Here is a 22,132-nt window from a genome sequence, read left to right on the forward strand (position 1 = left end):
TTCTAAAACCCTACTTTGCTCCTAAACTAAAATTATATTATGGTTAGTAGTTGTATGTTCCTCGCATATTTATTAAACCATGTGATTTTGGATATTTTGGGACTGAATTTCGCAACTCATATATGTAGAAGGTTTTAAAGTTGAAATTGTGTTTTTGGATAAACTAATTTCAAATAGTCCATTGGAAGGTTGTTTCATAATTAAAATGTTGTAAGGATAAAATAAATTTGTAATATCTTCAATTCGATCATTGTAATTCACAACTTGATACATAGTAAAATGATATAGCTTAGAGGGAAATCGCAAAAAAAAAAAAAATTGATGATTTTAATAAAATGTCCATCGATCTTTTTTATTTTTCTGTGGACCTGCATATAAAAAATCTTTTTTTTTCTATAACAAAATTTTTTCTTACAACATTCATAATATGTATATTGCGAAAGTACTTATATTGTATATAAATTCATAACCTTTGTAGGTTTTTTTTTTTTTTTTTTTTCAAAAATCAAATTGTCAACAAAGATATTTGATAGTCCAAAGTGGAGTACTAATTGGAGAGTTATTTCGAAATGCATTTCTCAATGAAAAATGAAAAAAATAATATTACCCTGAGAAAAATCTGAAAAAATATCTTAAAAGTGGAGATGTTATTTTGGAAGTGTGGAATTTTGCAGAGGACCTATAGTGGAAAATGGATGGTCAATTTTGTAACAACCGCAGGCAGACTGGGGGCTATTTTTGGGTAAGAGTATAAACATTATGCTAAATATTTGAACATTACGAATCAATGTTAGTTAGAAGAGTTTATTAATACTAAAAATTGTTTGTATAAGAGTATTAGTTGATGTGTCAACTTCACGGTATAAGCAGCCAGCAGGTACCAGTTGATACTAATCGTAATTTAACATATCTTTATATTTGATTCGATCTATTTAATAGATTGACGATGGATACTAATTAATAAATCGTATGAACAACGACTAAGCTGACGAAATAATAAAACAAAGTCTACTAAATATGGTTTTTTAACATTTGTTAATGATAGTTGTATTTTTGCTAGCTAGAAGATCTCGAAGTTGAATACCCTGCTTGCATTTATAGTTTTAGTTTTTAATCTTGTTTTATAGACTGTTAATTATTATTATTTTATTTTTATGTTTTTATTTTTATAATAGAGTACTGCAACTTGTGAATCTACTATTAATTGGGATTAAAATACAAACACTAGCGATGGATTAGGCTCGCTGGATTTGTATACATACGTCGAACGTCGTCTTCCCCTTCATATAATTCATTTGTTGCCCTCTCTCCTTTTTACGTGATAACACACAAATACCATGTCTTCGTCATCTTCCAAAAAAATTAGCGACTTAAAAATCCCATTTGAAGATATAGCAACCGCCACCAACAACTTTTCTGATGAAAATCTCATCAGACGAGGTGGATTCGGAAAGACTTACAAAGGACAACTCCTTCGTTCCAGTCAACCGATCGACATTGTTGCACGGAGGTTAGATCCAGAGTACAGGCAAGGAAAGAAAGAGTTTTTGATGGAGATTACATTGCTTTCTGCTCTCAAGCATGACAATCTGGTCTCTCTGATTGGGTATTGTGATGAGAAGGGCGAGAAGATCATCATAAACAAGCGTGAGACCCATGGAAGTCTCGACAAATATCTCAACGACCTGTCCCTTACATGGATGCACAGATTGGAGATATGTGTTGGTGTTGCGCGTGCATTGAGTTACATCCATTATGATAAGGAACGCGATTTTAGCGTGATACATCGTAATATTAAGAGCTCAAAAATCTTACTAGATGACAACTGGAAGCCCAAGTTATCCGGTTTTGAACTTTCAATGAAAAATACAACCGCTCGAAGACACCGGCTTCTCCTTGATCGTTTGAGTGGCACGATAGGGTATATAGACCCAAGATATGAAAAGACTGGAGGCGTCACTCACAAGTCTGACGTGTACTCGTTGGGGGTTGTATTATTTGAAGTCCTGTGTGGGAGGAGAGCATTCGATAAACCTGAATGGTTTTCAACTCAATTGGAAAAACAAGATTTGAAAGAAGAATCAGGTGATCACGTTGTTGATCATGAGAAACACTCTCCTAAACAACATTCCAGAGAGCCACAAAACTTCAGTTCATCAGGTCAGCCCACACCAAACTACCCTTCATTTGTAGGAAATGGAAAGCGGCCTCAGAGTCAAATCCATATGGCTTCAACTAGGGATTTATCGGTAACAATGCCGGCGTCATCATCCAGAAACTTTTCAGTAGCATCACGCACCACATCATTCGTAAGCTTAGCAGCTGGAAACCAACCAAACAAGTCATCAAAACAAATGCGCCAACAGTCGTTCCGGAATATACCAGATATTACAGGAGGAATGCCACCATCAATTAGTAGGAATTTATCAGGACATATGCAGGCGCCATCAATTTCCGAATTTTTTGAACAAATCAGGACAAGATCTGGGCGAAACTTTTCAATATCATCATCCGGCAATTTTAAGCAGGTATCTGCATCATCAATCCCCAACCCCATAGGCGGAGAAGAAGAATCAAGCGTCAATAAGCAGCAACGTCCTGCACTAAATCCCCTGGATATGTGCATGTTTACCTTAGCTCCCTCTGCCAGATTCCATTATGAACAGAGGCTTGGGCACCTGCGTATTCCGGAAGAACATTTATTAGCTCCATTGGCCATATCTCTTTATAAACAGAAAAAACTATCTGACCTCATCGATCCTGATCTACGGAAAAACATGGACCCACTATCACTTGACGTATTTTCAAAAATAGCGTATGACTGCTTGAAGGATCAACGGTCAGACCGCCCAGATATAGATCAAATTGTCATTAAACTACGTGAAGCGCTGCATCTTCAATGGAAACATGAAAATCCTGTAAGCCCATTATTCTTCTTTTCCTTCTCGGCTTTTTTTTTGATCTGTCTATATAGTTATTTCCAATTCCAATTGGATCGGTTGCAGGGTATACCGCATCAACACTCTCAAGGGGCAGGTGAAGTTGAAGGAACATCAACCAATCGATTGGAGGTAATTAATTAATTCATTTCGAGGTTATTTGGTTATCGATTGTACACTAACATTAAAACATATGATATATCTAAAAATTGCAATAAACAAATTATATAAACTTGAGTTCAAATGAAAACAATTTTATAATTGAGAATCGTGAGAACAAATCTGAACTATATATATTTCTTTTTGCCACAAAGCCCTCCAGGATACTGGCACGATAAAAGAATGTGATATTCATACGTGAATAAAAATGTATATATATTCTTGCATATTTCAAATTTGTTGTTTAAAAACTCTAAGTGTATCGAAATTACGGAACAGATAATATTCATATATGAACAAGTAATTTCATATATGAATACATAAGTATATTCATATATGAATAATCACTTGAGAAAGCACATAGTTATTCATATATGAATATTATCTGTTCCGCCTTCCGGGTATGTTGGAGAGTTTTGCGGCAAAAAAATGTCCCAATGGTAGTTGCAGTAGTGGTGGTTTATATTCACATAAGAATATTACGTTTCTCCATCGTGCCGGTACGCGAGAGGGTTTTGCGGCAAAAAATAATAATAATACATGGCCCAGATTTGTTCTTACATTCTCGATTTAATAATTGTTTTCGTTTGAACCTTTCCTTTATATATATATATATATATATATATATATATATATATATATATATATATATATATATATATATATATATAAGTTAGACCCGTGGAGACCACAAGTTTATGAGACAGAAAATGAAAATAAACTTATAAAATTAACAAAATTAAAATTTCAATACTATACTAAATTGAAGTATGATTGTTAATGTAGGATGATATTATAAAGACACAACTACACTAACAATTTATAACAATAATATTCAAACTTGAACTAAAAGAATTAAAAAATCTACAAATATTTTTTTGTATACAACATTTGATGTTCTATTGGTAAGTTTGTCTTCTTTATCTAAAATCTAAAGTTTAAGTCCTTTGTTTTTAACTCTAGAAAATACAACATATAATTCCCCATGTGTGAAAACATGTTTATTAAAAATCAAACCAACCTTCGACAGTGGCTGCCCTTGACTTATTTTTGTCTTCACAAAACATATCATAAATGGAAACTGTCTTCTTTGAAATTTGAAATGAATTTTTTCGTTATAAAGATAAGTTTCTGTGTAGAAAAAAGGTTGATGACATTTAATGATTAAAAAAAAAGTTTACACATATAAGTGATTACAATAAAACAAATTATTTTTTTGAAATATAAATCAACTTGAACAAACTTGATCCTTAAATCCGTTATCCATATTCAAAGTTCAAACCTTGATAGCTACTATTTTGGATTTATGTGCTTATGCCCTTCGTTGTAATCATCTTTGGTTTTGTAACATTTGTTAGAATTTGGCCTAATTAAAATCTAGATTTTTGTTTTAATAATGATGTGGTTGGAAAACTATATGGAACTAAATTCTATCCTTTTCTATTATATTATTTTGACAAAATTACAAAAATGGTCCCTATGGTTTGTCATAAGTCACAAAATCAGTCTTTGCTATTGTTTGATGCAAATAGTCATTGTGGTTTGCAAAACTTGCACGGATGACCATTTTTACTAACTATGTTACTATTAAGCCATTAGGGACTAAGTTTGTAAGGGCATTTTTGTCTTTTCATGTATAAAGGGACAAAATTTGTGACAAGTAAACTACAAGGACCATTTTGGAAGTTTGTTTGAAAAAAAACAATTAAATGGCTAGGGGGAGGGCTCAAATTCGTGACCTCCACCCCTTTTAAATTACCAAATTGAGCTTAATGCTCTCTTGGTTTATTCTTTTCTAAAACTAATTTATATAATAACAAAATCATTAAAATATAAACAATAAATAAATTACAAAAAACATTTTTTTACATATTTTTTTAAATAAAACAAAATGTATTTTATTCGTATTATAAAAAATAGTTTTTTACAAATAATTTGTATGTATTTTTATGTATTTATTTCACATAAAATATTTTTTTTATCTCTTTAAAAAATTCGTTTTCGTATAAAAAATATGTTTCCGTAATTTTTTTATGTCTTTGAAATAATAATAATTAATACTACTCATGACATAAAAAAAATGTATAAATTCTTTTGGGTCGTTAGTTCTAAGACCGTTTTTTCGGTTATATGTATTAAAAACAACTTAACAACGATTTTGTTATGTATCTAAACAATTTATATGGTTTTTTTTTTATAAAATGCAAAATAAAAGGAAAAATACAAAAATTCTTTTTTTAATCATTATTTTCATTATTTAATTTATCCAAAAAAGAATTAAAAAAAATAAAAAATATTAAAAAATTACCATTTTTTTCGAAATATAAGTGAAATATTCTAATAAAATGTTACACTATAAATAATCAAATCAAAATTTTAGAATGTTAGAATATTCTAATATTCTATTAAAATCGGTAGGTATGTTAAAATATTCTAACATTATAAAAATTCGATTTGAATATTTACAGTATAATATTTTATTAGAATATTTCACGTATATTTGAAAAAAAAAAAAGATAAATTTTTTTATTTTAAAATTTTTTTGGATAAAAAAATGACGAAAATAATATTTAATTTTTTTTCAAACTTTTCATTTATTTTGCATTTTAAAATGATTTTTTTATCTTCAAAATGAATGGATAAGATTGTGTACCCATGTCTCACAAATTCTGAACATAAACCTAAGCTTATATATATATATATATATATATATATATATATATATATATATATATATATATATATATATATATATATATATATATATATATATATATATATCATGTCAAATTGTTAATGACCGGGAATATAACATGGAGAATGATACTTATTTATTACTGGAAAAAGCATCTTTTGAAACTATGAGATTCAATTAAGAGAAAATGCTTAAAACATCCATTTCCACTAATCACTTTTTTCGAAAATACATAAATAGGATAATTTAAAAAGAATGTTGCTCCAAAAAAACTTTAATGACGAGACATAGATGAGTGTATAGGTATGGCCTCCATGTATACATCCACTAGCTTATAACCTGTTGGAACCACGGTTACAAAATTAATTAAACTTTAATAGTAAAAAATCAAAATTATTAATCACTCATTTTAAATAAATTATTAATTAAGAGATTTTTTTTAGTTATATAAAATTATAATCATTGCTTTAAATAAATATGTAAAATTATATCACTTGATAATTTGTGTTAGTTTTATTTTAATTTTTATTATAATGTTATTAATTTAATGTAATTAGAGTGAGAAATTTAAAATTTGAAATTTGAAATGGAGAATCAATACAAATAGTATGCATTAATTTGGAGACATAATAGAGTGACATGTGGCAATAGAAAAATAAAATATGCATAATTCTGAGGCCTAATATGGTGACACATGTCAAAAGAAAAATAAAACTATTCTTTTATTAGAATAGGGAAATACATATATTTATTTTAATTAAAAAATTGGTTTATTTTTCTTTTGTCATGTTTCATATATTAACACTTTTAATTAATGTTATGCTATTTGTCAATCTATTGATTCTCCATTTCAAATTTTAAATTTCAAATTTCTCACTCTAATTATATTAAATTAGACGAATATCTGCGCGTTGCACGGAATAAAATTATACAGTTAAAATTTTGATAATCATACGTTATTGAAAATATTTATGTCATTTTTATTAACTATAAAATAATAATAATTACATTTAGTTGATGAAAATTATAATTAATTTGAACAATAAATAATATAACACTTATTAAAATCAAATTATTTAATGGTCTCTCCTCACGTTTTACGTATGTATAAAATTAATTGTGGTAACTTAGTAAGACATATGAAATATATATAGACCAAATTATTGACACATATTTAAATTATCGCACCACTCTAGGACATGATGCATAGCTTTATATTTGCATATAAGGATTATTTGGGCATGAAACCCTCATTAAGGAAGTTCTCTTTCCAGAAAAAAAATAGTTATAGTACTCACTATTTTAATTAACTATTGTTATAATTTATTAAATTTTAATTTTTTTGATGATGTTTTAATTTCATCATGAATATTATTTAAATTATCAAGTAGTGTTTGTAATGTAACATAATTTATTTTAGAATTTCATGTTATTTTTAACTATTATTATTGTTATAAATTAATTTAAAAACAACTTAATTGAATTTTAGTTATTATATTTATCATATTTAGTAATTTCCTTTCAACTATTTTAAAAAACATATGTTGGATTTTTATTACTTTAGTTTTTAAACTTTACAATTTATTTTTAAGTTTGTTTGATATATTAATTTAGGTTATGCATTTAACACAATATTGAAGTCAACAAATTTAGTATATCATATTGATAATTCAAGAAGTCTTCAACTTATGATAATGTTTATAATTAACAACATATTTAATTTAATTAACTAAATATATTATGTGGAAATATGAAGAGTTAGGAGTTCCAAAATTTTATCTTTAAAATGATAATGGTTTACATCCAATACTATATTAAAACTAATAAATTAAGTATAATATGTTAAAAGTTAAAAAAAGCATAACTTTATAAGTAAAAGTAAAAATATTATTTTAATATTGAAATTTAGTTTATATATGATTACACTTTAGGTTTGATATTTATTTAACCTTATTAACCAACTTATAATTATTATTAGAAAGAAATTGAAAAGTCATGAGAGTTTCAAATGAATGTGGTGAAAGGAAAAATGCATGGGAGTTTCAAATGAATGTGGTGAAAAGAAAAATATTTCCTTTATTATATAGTATGACGATTAATAACATTAGAATAAAAATTAAAATAAAATTAATATAAATTATAAGGTCACATATTTATTTAAATAAACGATTATATATTTTATAACTTAAAAAATATCTTTCAATTAACAATTTATTTAAAATAGTTTATTAATAATTTTGTGTTTTTACTAAAAAAATTTAATTAATTTTGTAATGGGTTCCACCAGTTATAAAGTAGTCTATCATTAAAGATATATATTTAAGATTCTCTTTTAAAAAACGGCTATTTAAACATCTCACATAGTCTTCAAGTGAGGTTTCCTATTTTGTGGTGTTAAGTCATGCCCAAATATTTAAGGCAACCTTTATAAAAAAAATTACATCTAAGTTGTTTTTTTCAAGCAAACTGTAGATAAAGGAATGAATCTACAGTTTCCTCTTGCTGTATCATTTTGTATTTTTAATTTTTTTATTTGTTTGTAGTTAACTTATACAACAAAATGATGTTTCGAGACAAATTAAATATATGTGTACAACTAATATTTGAATAAGTGTTTCCTAGTTTTTTCTAACGAATATTGATGGTTTCAAACCCTTTCTTTATGTTATTTTCAATTTTCTTGGTTATGTGTTGTTTTGATCCGGTCCATTATTTTTTTGGAACGGTAGAATATTATAAAAAAAAATAGTGAGAAGTTAGGAAAACATTACAAAGTAATACAAGCTACATTTGGATCAAACATCCAAATAGTCCACTGAGATCTTAACTTTTTCACATCTATTAGAAATCCAGAAATAAAAAATGCTAATAATATCATCAAATAAGGAAGATAACTTGGCTGATATCGATCCAAAAACGAAATTATTCCGAACCCTTAGTTTTAAATTTTAGTTAATTTTATAATTTTCAAAAACTTACAACTAAATTTATCAAAAATTTCAACAAATAAAAATTTTAGTTTCCGGTTATCAACTAAAGTTAATTTTACTTAAAGTACCTATAACATAGGCTTTTATGTAGATATTGAGCTTTTCTGATAATCACGGAGTGGTGTGAGACAAGATGAGAGAAAAACATACTAAAAGGCTTCTAGCCTAATGGTATTCGATGTCGTCCTCCTTTCTTGAGGTCAATGTTCAAGTGGTGTTTGAGACATAAGTTAAACTATTAGTAGTTTAAAAGCAGATTAAATTTCTTGTTTTAAAAAAAAACCTAATCTACAGCCTTTTGATCATATGATGCTTATTGGAAGCAAAGTTTCATATAAACAAATTGTAACACACATAAAAATCATGTCAAATTTAAACTTTCAAAAACGTTTCAAAACCATTATTCATTACAAAACTTGTTTTCAAATAGTATAATATCAGAGTATCCCAGAAACATAGTCACAAAATGTGAGGAGTTGTTCGATCACGCCTTTGCCTTCCCGCGATCATCTGAGGTACCTGAAACCAAAACTGAAATTGTAAGCCCGAAGCTTAGCGAGTTCCCCCAAAATACCGATACATAACAAACAGTACACATAATAACAACATGTAACGGGTCCACAACTCTACAGATTGGATTATCCCTGGGCCCACAGTGTGAGTCTGACTTGCCTTCCGAGCCACAACTCACATATGGCTTGTCTCCGAGCCCACAACATAAGTCTGGTTTGCTTTCGAGCCCACAACTTATGATTGGATTGCCCCATTTTCAGTCCTAAAACTGAACATAACTGACTTGCTCTCAGTACGAGTCTGGTATACCACTTGGTCCTCAGCTCGTATCTGGTATGCTAATGAGTCCTCAGTATGAGTCTGGCATGTCTTCCCGGCCCTCAGCTCATATCTGGCATACTCTAGGGTTTGTTGGTCACTACACGAGACAGTGCAACCTCAACCCTACCCACACAACATGTCTACATATACAACTAATTGCACATACAAATAATCAAACGGTACCACATGTATTCCTACAGATCTACCTAACTAGCATAGAAAACTAGCATGTATAACTATCTCATACTCAACACATCATCAACTACTAGGATATCAAATCCAATGGGCCGACCTTGGTGCCTTAGACCCCTTAGTATAATGAGGATAACTCACCTCTCAACCGTCGAATCGAAGTGATAATCTCAAACTCTCGAACCACGACCATAAACTCCACCACCTATATTTACCATAAGACCATTTCCATAAATTTCTAATCTATCAAAATACCCAGAAGTCAACCAGTCAGTCCTTGGTCCAAGTCAAAGTCAACGGACAAAGTCAACAGTCCATGTTGATTCAAATCGTCGAGTTCCTTAAGAGTTCAGAAGGTCATAAAACCCTCACCGACTCGCCGAGTTTCCGACCAACTCGTCGAGTCTATGCGTGTCAAGAAGTCGGGGAAACCCTAACCGACTCGTCGAATCCTCTGCTGACTTGCTGAGTCCATACAGAAACCAAACCACACGAAAACCCCTTCCCAACTCGTCGAGTTCCTTATCCTACTCGTCGAGTTCACACAGTCCATTTATTGTCCATATGAATTTGAGCCATTCCAAGGCTCCAAATGGTAGATCTAGCTTCCTAAGGCATGCTTATCACGTAAAGTTGCAAACTTTACGTGCATACAAGGCTCTAAAGGCTTAGAATACCAAATCCAAGCTTAAAATGGGGTTTAACTCAAAAGGAATAGCTCATACTTGCTAAAGCTGGAAACTTTATAGTTATAGAGACCAAGATAAGTTCAGATCTGAAGTTACAACTTCAAACCCTAGCCCATACCCGAAAATGGCTATCATACATGCTAGAAAAGCCCTAATCTTAACATGATGAGATCTAGAAGGAGGAAAGTCAAGGTAACGACTTGTTACCTTCAAGTGATGCTAAACTTGAGTAGAACTCAGATCCAAAACTGTTCCTTGCCTCAAGCTTCTTGATCTTCATGCTCCTTTCACCAAAATCCACCTTCCAAGCTTAAAAACACACAAACATGGAGAGAAAACGCGTTTTAGGGTTTCTGGACTCAAAGGGGGCTGTAAGGGAGGCTAAGGGGGCTAATGACCCTTTAAATAGGGTGCAAAACCCCGAAAATTAAGGTTTCATCCTCCAGCTCTAACTCGTCGAGTCACGCCTCCGACTCGGCGAGTTGGTCACTTAAACACGGGGCCAAAAACGTTCCTACTTGACGATTCAGGGCATCCAACTCGTCGAGTAGATCTTTCAATATGAAAATAAAACTGCAAAATTAATACCTGAGGGTCAGGGTGTTACACAAATAAAAAATTTAGAAGTAAGAACTTAAATTTGTTTTTAAAAAATTTCCAAAAATTGATGAATAAATCGAGAGAGGAAACCGTAGATTTGTTTCTCATCATTTTGCACAACAACAAAAAAATCCATTCAAATAAAAATACTCAGAAAAATTTGATTTAAATATGTTACGCTTGGGCACGGTAATTAAGCCGAAAAAGCATTGTATTCAGGGGTAGTTTTAGTAGGGTGGCACAAGCAACACCTACTTTTTCTCTACGCAATGGAAAAAATTTCGATTTTTTTACCTATTTTTCATGCATCGGCAACACCTACTTCAACCTCGACAACACCTAGTATGTATTCCTGCGTCCGCCCCTAATTGCATTATCACTACAAAGCATTTTCTCTTGTATTAAACTACTACTTATGATGTGAGGTACTGATGATTTTTTTAACCTGAAAAAGCATTGCATTTAGGGGCGGTTTTAGTAGGTGTCCCGGTGTGGCACCGACAACACCTACTTTTTCTCTACGCAGTGAAAAAAATTTCGATTTTTTTACCTATTTTTATACATCACCAACACTTACTTCAACCTCAACAACACCTAGTATGTATTCCTGCGTCCGTTCCTGATTTCATTATCACTACAAAACATTTTCTCTTGTATTAAACTATCTTATTTTTACTTGAACGTTTCAAAGATACATAAGGTTTTGTTTTGTTTTTTTTTTTACATTATATATACTTTTTAAATGTATGAAGTTAATCACAAATGTATGAAGTTAATTACAATTTTCGTTCCTATATTTTTTTAGTTTATATTAATTATAATTTTGGTCCATTTTAATATAAAATATTTATAGTTTTAACTTGTATTAATTATATTTTTGGTTTATAGCATAACTTTTAATTTCAATAAGTGGAGTTTTGGTCTATATAGTTTATAAATTTGCAATTTATTTCCAATAGTTTGTTTGTTTTTTTTTTTTTTTTAGTTTAATATATTTACAATTTTGATCAATTGTATTTTTGGTCCTATAGTTTGTAGCTGAATAATTACATTTTTGGTCCCTCTAGTTTGTAATTTGTATTATTACAATTTTGATCTTTATAGTACAAAATGGTCCCTATGAATTAACGATATTACAAAATCATCTATATGTAATAACCAACATTACATAAATATTCTCTATGTAAGAGAAATTATAGAAATATACTAGGTGTAATACAAAATATACAAAAAATGGTCTATGTGCTAGAGATCATTACATAAATGACGTTTAAAATATATGATTAATAAATTAACCTCAACGCAAGGAAATTCCAAATAGTTCACCTCAAATATGAAATTTGCAAGCAAATGATGTCGAGTCTAGCTGGATTTTTTTTAGCTATCGATATATTAGTAGGAAGCATTTTTTGAAAAATTATTGAAATTGTATTGATGCAAAGATTAATTGCAAAAATGACTTGACAAAATTGAAACAGAGTGGATATTTCACTAGTGTTGGTGGCCTAGAAATGGAGTCTATAGGAAAATTTTGTATGGATATATTTTTGTTTAGAGTCATTAAAATCAAGAGAATCAAATATTTAACTAAACTAAAAGTTGGAACTTTTTGAAAAGAAATCAAGATTAAAAGAAAAATAACCTCACCCGGCGACACTATGTATGATGCTCTCTGTTCCACATACAAATATAATTGCATAATGCTCAATTTCACTTTCATACATACTAGCTAGTTGGTAGTAGGGATGTTATTCGGTTCGAAACCGGTCCGAATAAACCAAAAACTGAATAAGACTAATAGTAGGAACCGAAAATGGAACCATTTAAACCAATACGGGTCCGGTTCGGTTCGGGTAATAATCAGTATGGTTCGGTTAATAAGTTAATAACCGAATAAAAAGTACGGACCAAAATGAACCAGAAACCGAAAGAACCGAATAAACCGGATTGTTTGGTATTTTAAAAAAAAAAAACTTAGGGGTTATGCCTCAAATATCGTCAAGAAACAATAATGACACGTATGTTGGTATTTAATACATAGGATTGACGAATATAATTTCTATTAAGATGTTTGATCAACTCATAGTTGCTTGTTGCTTATAATGCCTGAAACATGTCCGGAAAGACCGAGCCGAAACTTTTGATCTTATGCATCTGTTCTTGATTTTTTTAGAGCTCCTTTGTGAGAACTTGATAAACGATACATATAAGATATTTTCTTAAAGATTAACCTTTGATGAATCTGTTAGTGACATTATCTAGTATCTCCATATTGCCACTAATCCAAAATATTTCCAGCTTATGTTATAAGTATGTAGTGTCTATATTGCAACACCACTTTCATGTCCATTATTAACACACAATGTTGTCTTGTAGTGGAAAAAATTGGAACACTTGAAGATAAGTTCTCATGATATAGAGGTGGCCACCCACAATTTTTCTCAGACACAATGCATTGGGAAAGGTGGATACGGTAAGGTGTACAAAGCAGAACTTGAGCACTTTGATAGCAAAAATTTCTTGCAGATAGAAGCGAAGAATGCATGTGATCTGCCTAAGATACGAAGCACCGTAGCTATAAAATGCCTCTTCCAAAGAAACGACACACAAGCAGAAGAAGGGTTCTCTGCAGAGATTGAAACACTTACGAGCTGTAAGCATCCAAACATAGTCTCTCTTCTTGGCTTTTGTGATGAAGGGTCTGACTTGATCCTTGTCTATGAGTATATTTCTAATGGAAGCCTTGATGACCATTTACGAAGTTATGATAAAATGAATAGTCTTAAATGGGAGCAGCGTCTACAAATGTGTCTTGATATTGCACAGGGACTAAATTACCTTCACACCGAACATAGCATAATACACCGGGACATAAAGAGTGACAACATTCTGTTGGACGACAATCTGGTGGCAAAGATTGCTGACTTTGGGCTCTCCAAAATCAGTCCCTTGTCTCAACAGGCCAGTTATCTCGAGACAAATGTTGCAGGTACAAATGTGTACTTGGATCCAGAATATGAGCAGACACGTAAGCTGAAAAAAGCATCAGATATCTATTCATTGGGGGTAGTTTTCTTTGAGATCTTGTCCGGGAGTTTGGCCTATTATGAAGCTTACACCAAGAAAAATGACAAGGGGATTGCACCCTTCGTCCGACAACACTTTCAAAATGGAACACAAAAGGATATGCTAGATCCTAAAATAAAGGAAGAATTTGATGAAAACATTTTTACTTTAAGTAAAGGGCCTAATCAAGATTCTTTGGAGACATTTCTAGATCTTGCATATCAATGTTTGGCAGAATCTCAAGCACAACGTCCAAATATTGGAATTGTTGTCGAGAAAATCAAGAATGCATTACAACTTCAAGTAAGTCAAATTTCTCTTCATATATACTCGATCCTTCATACATTGTCCACCCGTAAGTTGATGTTTTAGAAAAAAAAAAGTTTTAACTTCGGCATTCATTTGTCATTGAGCTCTTGATCAATAGACACAAAGTTGAGAACCTAAAATTTAAGATAACAAATCAAATCAGTTTTAGATAAGAACTACTTTCAGTTTGTTTGTCTTTGAGTTTTCATATTGATTGGAGTGTCTCATGATTTACAGAAAAACCACAAGGATAACCTCCAAATTTCACTTGAAGACATTAAATTGGCCACAAATGACTTCAGTAATAACAATCACATTGGAAGAGGAGGATTCGGGAGGGTTTACAGAGGAGAAGTTACAAGCGTTGATGGACGTCACACCACTATAGCTGCAAAGAGATTAGATACAACTAGTGATCAAGGAGAAACTGAATTTTTGACAGAACTTGAAATTCTTTTAGAGTATAAAAATAAGAATGTGATCGGTCTTGTAGGCTATTGCAATCAACCTGGTGAAAAAATCATTGTTTACGAGTATGCGTCAAAAGGAAGTCTCGAACGGCATTTGGGCAACAAGGATCTTACATGGAGGGACCGACTTGAGGTATGCATTGATATTGCACGTGGTTTGGATTTTCTTCATGGGGGTGGTGTAACACAAGAGGTGGTGTTGCATAGGGATATCAAGAGTCCAAACATTCTATTAGGTGAGGAGTGGAAAGCAAAAATTTCTGATTTTGGGCTTTCCTCAATAACATCAATAAATGAGGATGTCATCGACAATGCTTGTGGCACAAAAGGCTATTGTGACCCACTATACCTTAAAAACCGCGTCTATACAAAAGAATCCGATATATACTCATTCGGAGTGCTTTTATTTGAGATCTTGTGTGGGAGATTGATGTTCGAAGACATCAATGGCAGTGTTAAAATTCTAATAGATACGTTTAAACGATATTACAGTAAAGGAAAACTTGATGATATGGTGTTTAAAGGTATAAAGGAACAAATTGCGCCAGAATCATCGACGGCATTTCAAAAACTGGCCAATGAATGTGTCGATGATCTACGACAAAACCGACCTACTACAGGTGACGTGCTCCTACGACTTGAGGAAGCATTGAAATTACAGGTAAGTTTTCATATTCAAATTATAAAAAAGGTATCAAAACATAACTAAATGAACAGCTAGTACACTGATCTTAACATCTTAAAATGTAGTTTTTCTTGAATAAGAAAAAGAAAATATCCTTTTAAAAAAAATAAGCGGATAATCATTTGAAAACCATTTTAGTTTGAGGGTTTTATAAAATTTTATTTCTGAAAATTATAAATACTAGCTATATCTAAATGAAGATGAGTTCACAAAATTAAACATGATTTTCTTTTAATGTTAACTAATATACAGGATGATTATGCAATATGGACACCCAAATTGCCTCATGACTATGAAGAAATATTCAAGATGTCAAAAGAATCTAAGAAATACTTGAGTAAAAAGAAAAAGGACCTTCACGACATGCTTTCCGAAGGATCCTCCTTCAAAAAGGCAAAGTGGTAATTAGCTCCTCCTATATATCCAAGGCATTAGTGCTCCTTGCATTTGCTTAGAATATATAAAGATTCATATATTGTTGGTTTAAGTAATTTATCACTTGATTTTTCAATTTTAAAATATTTTGAATTACTCAAAAAATCAACTTTAGAATTCAAGTATTCTTCATGATCGATTCCAACGTTTCATGCTAAAATCTTGCGCTCTTACAATTTACAAATATTACTTTTCATCGATTTATGCTTTATGTGGATCCTTTTGTCTAAATAAATATCTTTCTTACAAAGTGGATATAAAACAACTATTGGTAGGGAGATAATACCAAATCATATATATGTTCAAACGTAACATAAATGGGTTTGATTTATTTTGTTTTGTATACAGTTGTTTTCACTAGGCGATAATGACGAAATGAAAGAATATAGCCAGAGATCTCTATACAAGAATTCGGTCACATAAGTGGCCATCTGTTTCGAATCAGGTCTCTCACTCTCTCTCTCTCTCTCTCTCTCTCTCTCTCTCTCTCTCTCTCTCTCTCTCTCTCTCTCTCTCTCTCTCTCTCTCTCTCTCTCTCTCTCTCTCTCTCTCTCTCTCTCTCTCTCTCTCTCTCTCTCTCTCTCTCTCTCTCTCTCTCTCTCTCTCTCTCTCTCTCTCTCTCTCTCTCTCTCTCTCTCTCTCTCTCTCTCTTCTCTCTCTCTCTCTCTCTCTCTCTCTCTCTCTCTCTCTCTCTCTCTCTCTCTCTCTCTCTCTCTCTCTCTCTCTCTCTCTCTCTCTCTCTCTCTCTCTCTCTCTCTCTCTCTCTCTCTCTCTCTCTCTCTCTCTCTCTCTCTCTCTCTCTCTCTCTCTCTCTCTCTCTCTCTCTCTCTCTCTCTCTCTCTCTCTCTCTCTCTCTCTCTCTCTCTCTCTCTCTCTCTCTCTCTCTCTCTCTCTCTCTCTCTCTCTCTCTCTCTCTCTCTCTCTCTCTCTCCTCTCTCTCTCTCTCTCTCTCTCTCTCTCTCTCTCTCTCTCTCTCTCTCTCTCTCTCTCTCTCTCTCTCTCTCTCTCTCTCTCTCTCTCTCTCTCTCTCTCTCTCTCTCTCTCTCTCTCTCTCTCTCTCTCTCTCTCTCTCTCTCTCTCTCTCTCTCTCTCTCTCTCTCTCTCTCTCTCTCTCTCTCTCTCTCTCTCTCTCTCTCTCTCTCTCTCTCTCTCTCTCTCTCTCTCTCTCTCTCTCTCTCTCTCTCTCTCTCTCTCTCTCTCTCTCTCTCTCTCTCTCTCTCTCTCTCTCTCTCTCTCTCTCTCTCTCTCTCTCTCTCTCTCTCTCTCTCTCTCTCTCTCTCTCTCTCTCTCTCTCTCTCTCTCTCTCTCTCTCTCGTTTTATATGCAGGTTCAAACAATTACCATCATTAGATGTATATATTGCTATATGTTTTTTAAATGTTACATTCAATTTCATTTTGATTAAGGCGAGTGTTTATTAGATTAAAAGTAAATTACATGATTCGTCCATTGTCAAAGTATCAAATTGCACGTTGAGTCCCTATTTTCAAAAATTAATTCGGACCGTCCATATCAGGAGCCTTTTGATTTATTTTTTTGTATTTTATTTATCATTTGTTTTCTAATACTCCCTCCGTCCCAAAATTATAGTCCATCTTTCCTTTTTGGTTTGTCCCAAAATAATAGTCCACTTCTAAAAATAAATAACATTTTTACCAAAATACTCTCACATTATTACTTAAACAACTAAACATTTAATGGAATATTAAATGCAAAGTAAGGACAAAACTGTCATTTTATTGAATAAAGTTAGTGGTAATTAATGCTTCCTTAATCTGTGTGTTTTTTGTCTGTGGACAATAACTTTGGGACGGAGGGAGTATATATTAGAAAAATAAAAAAATGGTCAAACACCTACATGCCACCCAAACCCAACCACTCGTTTGAAGTTTCAGGAACAAACATATACTCTTCGGCAAGCCACCGGCCACTGACCACCATCTTCGGCCACCTACCACCGACTTTGAAATGACCTCCAGTTATACCATCTCCGACCACTTACCACCATAAAACCTATCATCCCACAAAACCCATACACCTCACACTTCCCCTCCATCCCCTTCTTCACCAGACACTTTTTTGAAGATGAAGGGCTCCGACCAGTTCCAGCTACCACCATCCTTTGCCTCCAACAACCACCACCCTTTACCTCCAACAACCATCTGTAAAGTGCACCAAACCAAACCCAAAAAACTTGAAATGGGTTCCAGAAAACGAAATCGAAAATGGTTTCAGAAACTGAAATCGAAATCAAAATCCTATTGATGGTGGTTGTCTTTTTCTCCAGAAATCACTGCTGGAAAAAACAAAGGAGCTTTGAAAGAGCATTTCCCTATATCTTTCTCCTTCCCCCTTTCTCTCTTTTTCTCATCCAAATAGAAATCAGTGAGAATAGGAGACTCTCAGTGCGAAAAAAGCTCCACCTGAACCCATCTCCTTCCCCTCCCCCTTGTCTTCTCCGAATAATCAACGAGTTGCAAGTACGGTGGTGACGGCGTTGTAGTTCTGTCCATGGAGGCGTTCAGATACACACAGGGAGGTGCAGATTTGAGGAGATGATGGCGACATGAGAACTTGAAAGGGAGATTGTTTCCAATGGACTCCAATACACCTCTGGTGTTGTCCGTGGTTGGTTGAGTATTCAAGTGATAAAAGAAAGGGGGGAGGAGAAAGATATAGGGAAAGGGTTTTTGTGATGGTTGTTTCCGATAGGAGAAGCGGTGTAAAGTTGGTACGCAGGTGGAGTGAAGTGATGGCGGCGGTGGCTCCGACGACCTGTTTCTCTCTAGCTCTGGTGACTGATCCAGAGAAGATGAACTTCTTAGGATTGAATGGTGATTAGGGTAGAGGGTAAGTGTTTGTAGGGGTGGGCTCATTTTTTGTTTTTCTTTATTTTTTATTTTTCTTTTAAATAGTTAATAAGAAACAAAATAGAAAATATATCAAAAAAGAAATATAAAGAGTAAAATAGACATTTTATGTTCGTCACGGATATGGTCCGAATTGATTTTTGAAAAAAGGGACTCGATGCGCAATTTGACACTTGGACGATGGACGAATCATGGAATTTACTCTTAGATTAACAATATTGGTTGATAGCGAATTTTTAACTTTCATAATGATGAGGGCCCATTTTTTGTTTTTCTTCCATAACACGCAATTTGACACTTGGAAGGTATCCATTTATATGGGGTGAAACCGTGAAAGACATCATCAATCCACAAATAGATCCTATTATGTGGGTATAGAGCCTATGACTAACTTAGATACCTTATAACATGTATATGCAGGTTTCACGAAGTAGCCGAGATATCAAATATATCAAATCTAAAGCTCCAGATAAAGTCAAAACCTCAATTTTTATCCATGGGTCTCAATTATGGTGTTCATCTGGTATTTAGATTTTGTGGTCAAAGAAAATCTTTAGCTAAACGGATGTATGTCAACCTCAAGTACAAAAAGGGGAGCGAAACCTTACATACACATTTTGCAACATGGAGAAAAGATGGGTGGATGAAAATTGAATTGTGTCGGTTCTTGAATCACAAGAAAGATACTCGCCTTGAGTTTCTACTAGAGAGCTTTTCACGATGCTATTGTGGAAGGCGTGTTGTTTATGTTGAAGGCATTGAGTTTCAAGCCATTAATAATGCAAGTTTGAGTATTCTATTTGGCTCCCTTTCTAGATTTTTTGTTTGTTTCTTAGAACATAGAAGGATGTATTAACCACATTTTGATCATGTTCTAGGTTACACTATATATAACATTATGTTACACATCTTATACAGGTGAAACATGATGAAGAAATCAAGGTATTAAAAGAAACCCAACAAGTATTGAAATCAAACTCGAACGTGGACCAGGTGCAACAGTTGCTACCTACTTCTGAAGAAGTTGAAAAGGTCCTTTGGATTTTTATCGTCTTATATATATATATATATATATATATATATATATATATATTGAGATTTTGGTAATAAATTTAATATATATTGAATTTTATGACAGGTAATCTCGTTGAAGGAAAAGAACAAAAAGAAGCATTATATGCTTTTGGCAAAGGAGGCTCTTTACGAATCTTCCAATGCGAAGCTTTTTAATTCCATAGACTCAACCCAGTCCAGGTTTGTTTATTTCTTTTTTTGACTAATTCTGGTTACTTTGCTCTCAACAATTCTTACTTAAATAGTTGGAGCTTGCTCATTTATATATAAATAGTTTTTATATATTGCAATCATATTCTTGTGTAATCACGCTACCATACATCCAGATCCCAAGAAGAGGTGCTTGAGCTCATAAGTCAACAAGTATTTCGTATCAAGTGCAAGATAGAAAGTCAAAGATTGTCACCAGATACAGAATACACATGTTCCCTTGTGTTCAGGCTTTCAGAAAACTGTCTTGGTTTGCATTGCCCAGTAATAGTGCGAGAATTATCTCACCGAAAAAAGAAAAACACAAGAATTATTTATTTTAGATCCCCAAGCCTATGCAATGTCAATGATAGTGATCAGGTTCCAGAAGAGAGGGAAGACGGATGGATGGAGGTCAATGTGTGGCAATTTAACTCAAGTAATAAGCTTCGAGATGATTGTGTTTCTATCAATTTGAAGCTCATAAGTTATGAAGGAACTATGTCCGGCCTCATTATAAGCAACCTCGAGTTTCGACCGATATAAGCAGATATATGAGGCAATGATGTGAGCAGATATAAGAAAGCATATATAGTTATTAGTGAACATTACAAATGTTTGTCTTACAAAGATTCTATACTAGTGTTAGGAGTATGATATATGTCATACCACCGCATGAACGAACTATCACATCCTTAATCATAAAACTGAATGGTCATGTTTGTAGCCATTATTATGTGGTAATTTGTGCTTAAAAATGCAACTTATTATCGACTATTAGTGCATTGTTTTCGGATAACATGTTGGCTACAACATAGCTGATGTCAGTTAAACAGTTTCCCGTAAATTATCTCATTGGGGGGATTTTTCCTTATATAATTGCACTTTTTTATAATACTTCAAAGCATGTGTTCATCAGTGTCACATATAGACTCAGTTAAGTATAGTATGTGCTTACATAATACACAATACTACATACAATAGTACTAGGATCAAAGTAAAATTGAGGATACTGTATGAGTTGATCAGACCACAATATCAACATACCATACAAAAATGTGGCATTCCATTCATGAAAAATATTTCAGTCAGACATTTCATCAAACGCTTGATGTGCATGGGAGATTTATCGGAAAAATAAATCAATCTCGTGCAAATGAAGTTAAAACATATGAAATGTTTGAAATCTATAGACAAAACTGAGGAAAGACGCACCTTTTAGTTGGTATCCGGTTCAGCTGCTTTTGTAGACATTTTGAACTAGTCCTCCTATACTATTGAAATCGGTTCATAATATTGAAATCAATTATCAATTTAAATTAAATAGATAATTTGGTTGCATTTAGATGGATTCAAAACGTGTTTATATGATCGATAATGGGTAAATTGGGTAATCTCAATCTTTCGCATGAAGGATTGGAAAAAATGTAAGTGTTATTACCGATGAAACACACACTTAATCAATTTATATATTTCACACGATCAGAGTGATCAATTTTTATTGATTTCTGTCTAAATGGTTTGTTACACCTTGTTAAATGAATAAGAGATATCTCTAAATATTATTAAAAGAGAAACTTGATGACACCACTTTCAACAATCAGGACCATTCATTGTATTTTCTTGATTAATTTCAACCTTTAGATCGTTTTACATTATTCTGATGATGTCATCTTAAAGAAAAACAAATCAATTGAACGCATTCCAAATTCGCTTGATTACAAAACATCCGTGTGTAATAAACACTTTTCATGTTGAATTCGATAAATCAGCCACCTAATTAGCAATTTTTGATAAGTCAATGAGGATGATTGCAACATATTTGATTGAAATCCTTTCTGAATCGCTTCCTCAAGCTCAGCTATTACGCGATTACATCGTCTCTAGATTAGGGTTCTATATTGTTATTCATCTTTTCATTCTGATTAATCTTAAC

At 32.5% G+C, this 22,132-nt stretch overlaps 2 protein-coding genes and 1 long non-coding RNA gene across 3 annotated transcripts; 2 read left to right on the forward strand and 1 right to left on the reverse strand.

Moving 5' to 3' along the window:
• Nucleotides 1-1,306: 1,306 nt before the first annotated feature.
• LOC145148798 (uncharacterized) lies at nucleotides 1,307-16,450 on the forward strand. Its single transcript, XM_079075170.1, has 6 exons — nucleotides 1,307-2,918; nucleotides 3,006-3,071; nucleotides 13,475-14,467; nucleotides 14,711-15,604; nucleotides 15,881-16,029; nucleotides 16,412-16,450. The coding sequence occupies exons 1-6, from the start codon at nucleotides 1,338-1,340 to the stop codon at nucleotides 16,422-16,424; spliced, it is 3,696 nt and encodes a 1,231-aa protein (XP_078931296.1). The 5' UTR covers nucleotides 1,307-1,337; the 3' UTR covers nucleotides 16,425-16,450.
• Nucleotides 2,069-3,197, reverse strand: LOC145148814 (uncharacterized). The gene is made up of 2 exons (XR_013729686.1): nucleotides 2,751-3,197; nucleotides 2,069-2,678 (listed from the first exon to the last, which is right to left on the reverse strand). It is a non-coding gene; the product is annotated as an uncharacterized LOC145148814 (long non-coding RNA).
• A 2,713-nt stretch (nucleotides 16,451-19,163) lies between the features above and the next one.
• LOC145105400 (putative F-box protein PP2-B2) lies at nucleotides 19,164-21,029 on the forward strand. The gene is made up of 4 exons (XM_079042515.1): nucleotides 19,164-19,714; nucleotides 19,852-19,965; nucleotides 20,072-20,187; nucleotides 20,334-21,029. Exons 1-4 carry the CDS (start codon nucleotides 19,430-19,432, stop codon nucleotides 20,740-20,742), a joined length of 924 nt encoding a protein of 307 aa, XP_078898641.1. The 5' UTR covers nucleotides 19,164-19,429; the 3' UTR covers nucleotides 20,743-21,029.
• Nucleotides 21,030-22,132: the final 1,103 nt, after the last annotated feature.

Source organism: Lactuca virosa, chromosome 1 (genome assembly GCF_052849685.1).
Source record: "Lactuca virosa cultivar CGN04683 chromosome 1, Lactuca_virosa_CGN04683_v6, whole genome shotgun sequence".
Taxonomy (NCBI): Eukaryota; Viridiplantae; Streptophyta; class Magnoliopsida; order Asterales; family Asteraceae; genus Lactuca; species Lactuca virosa.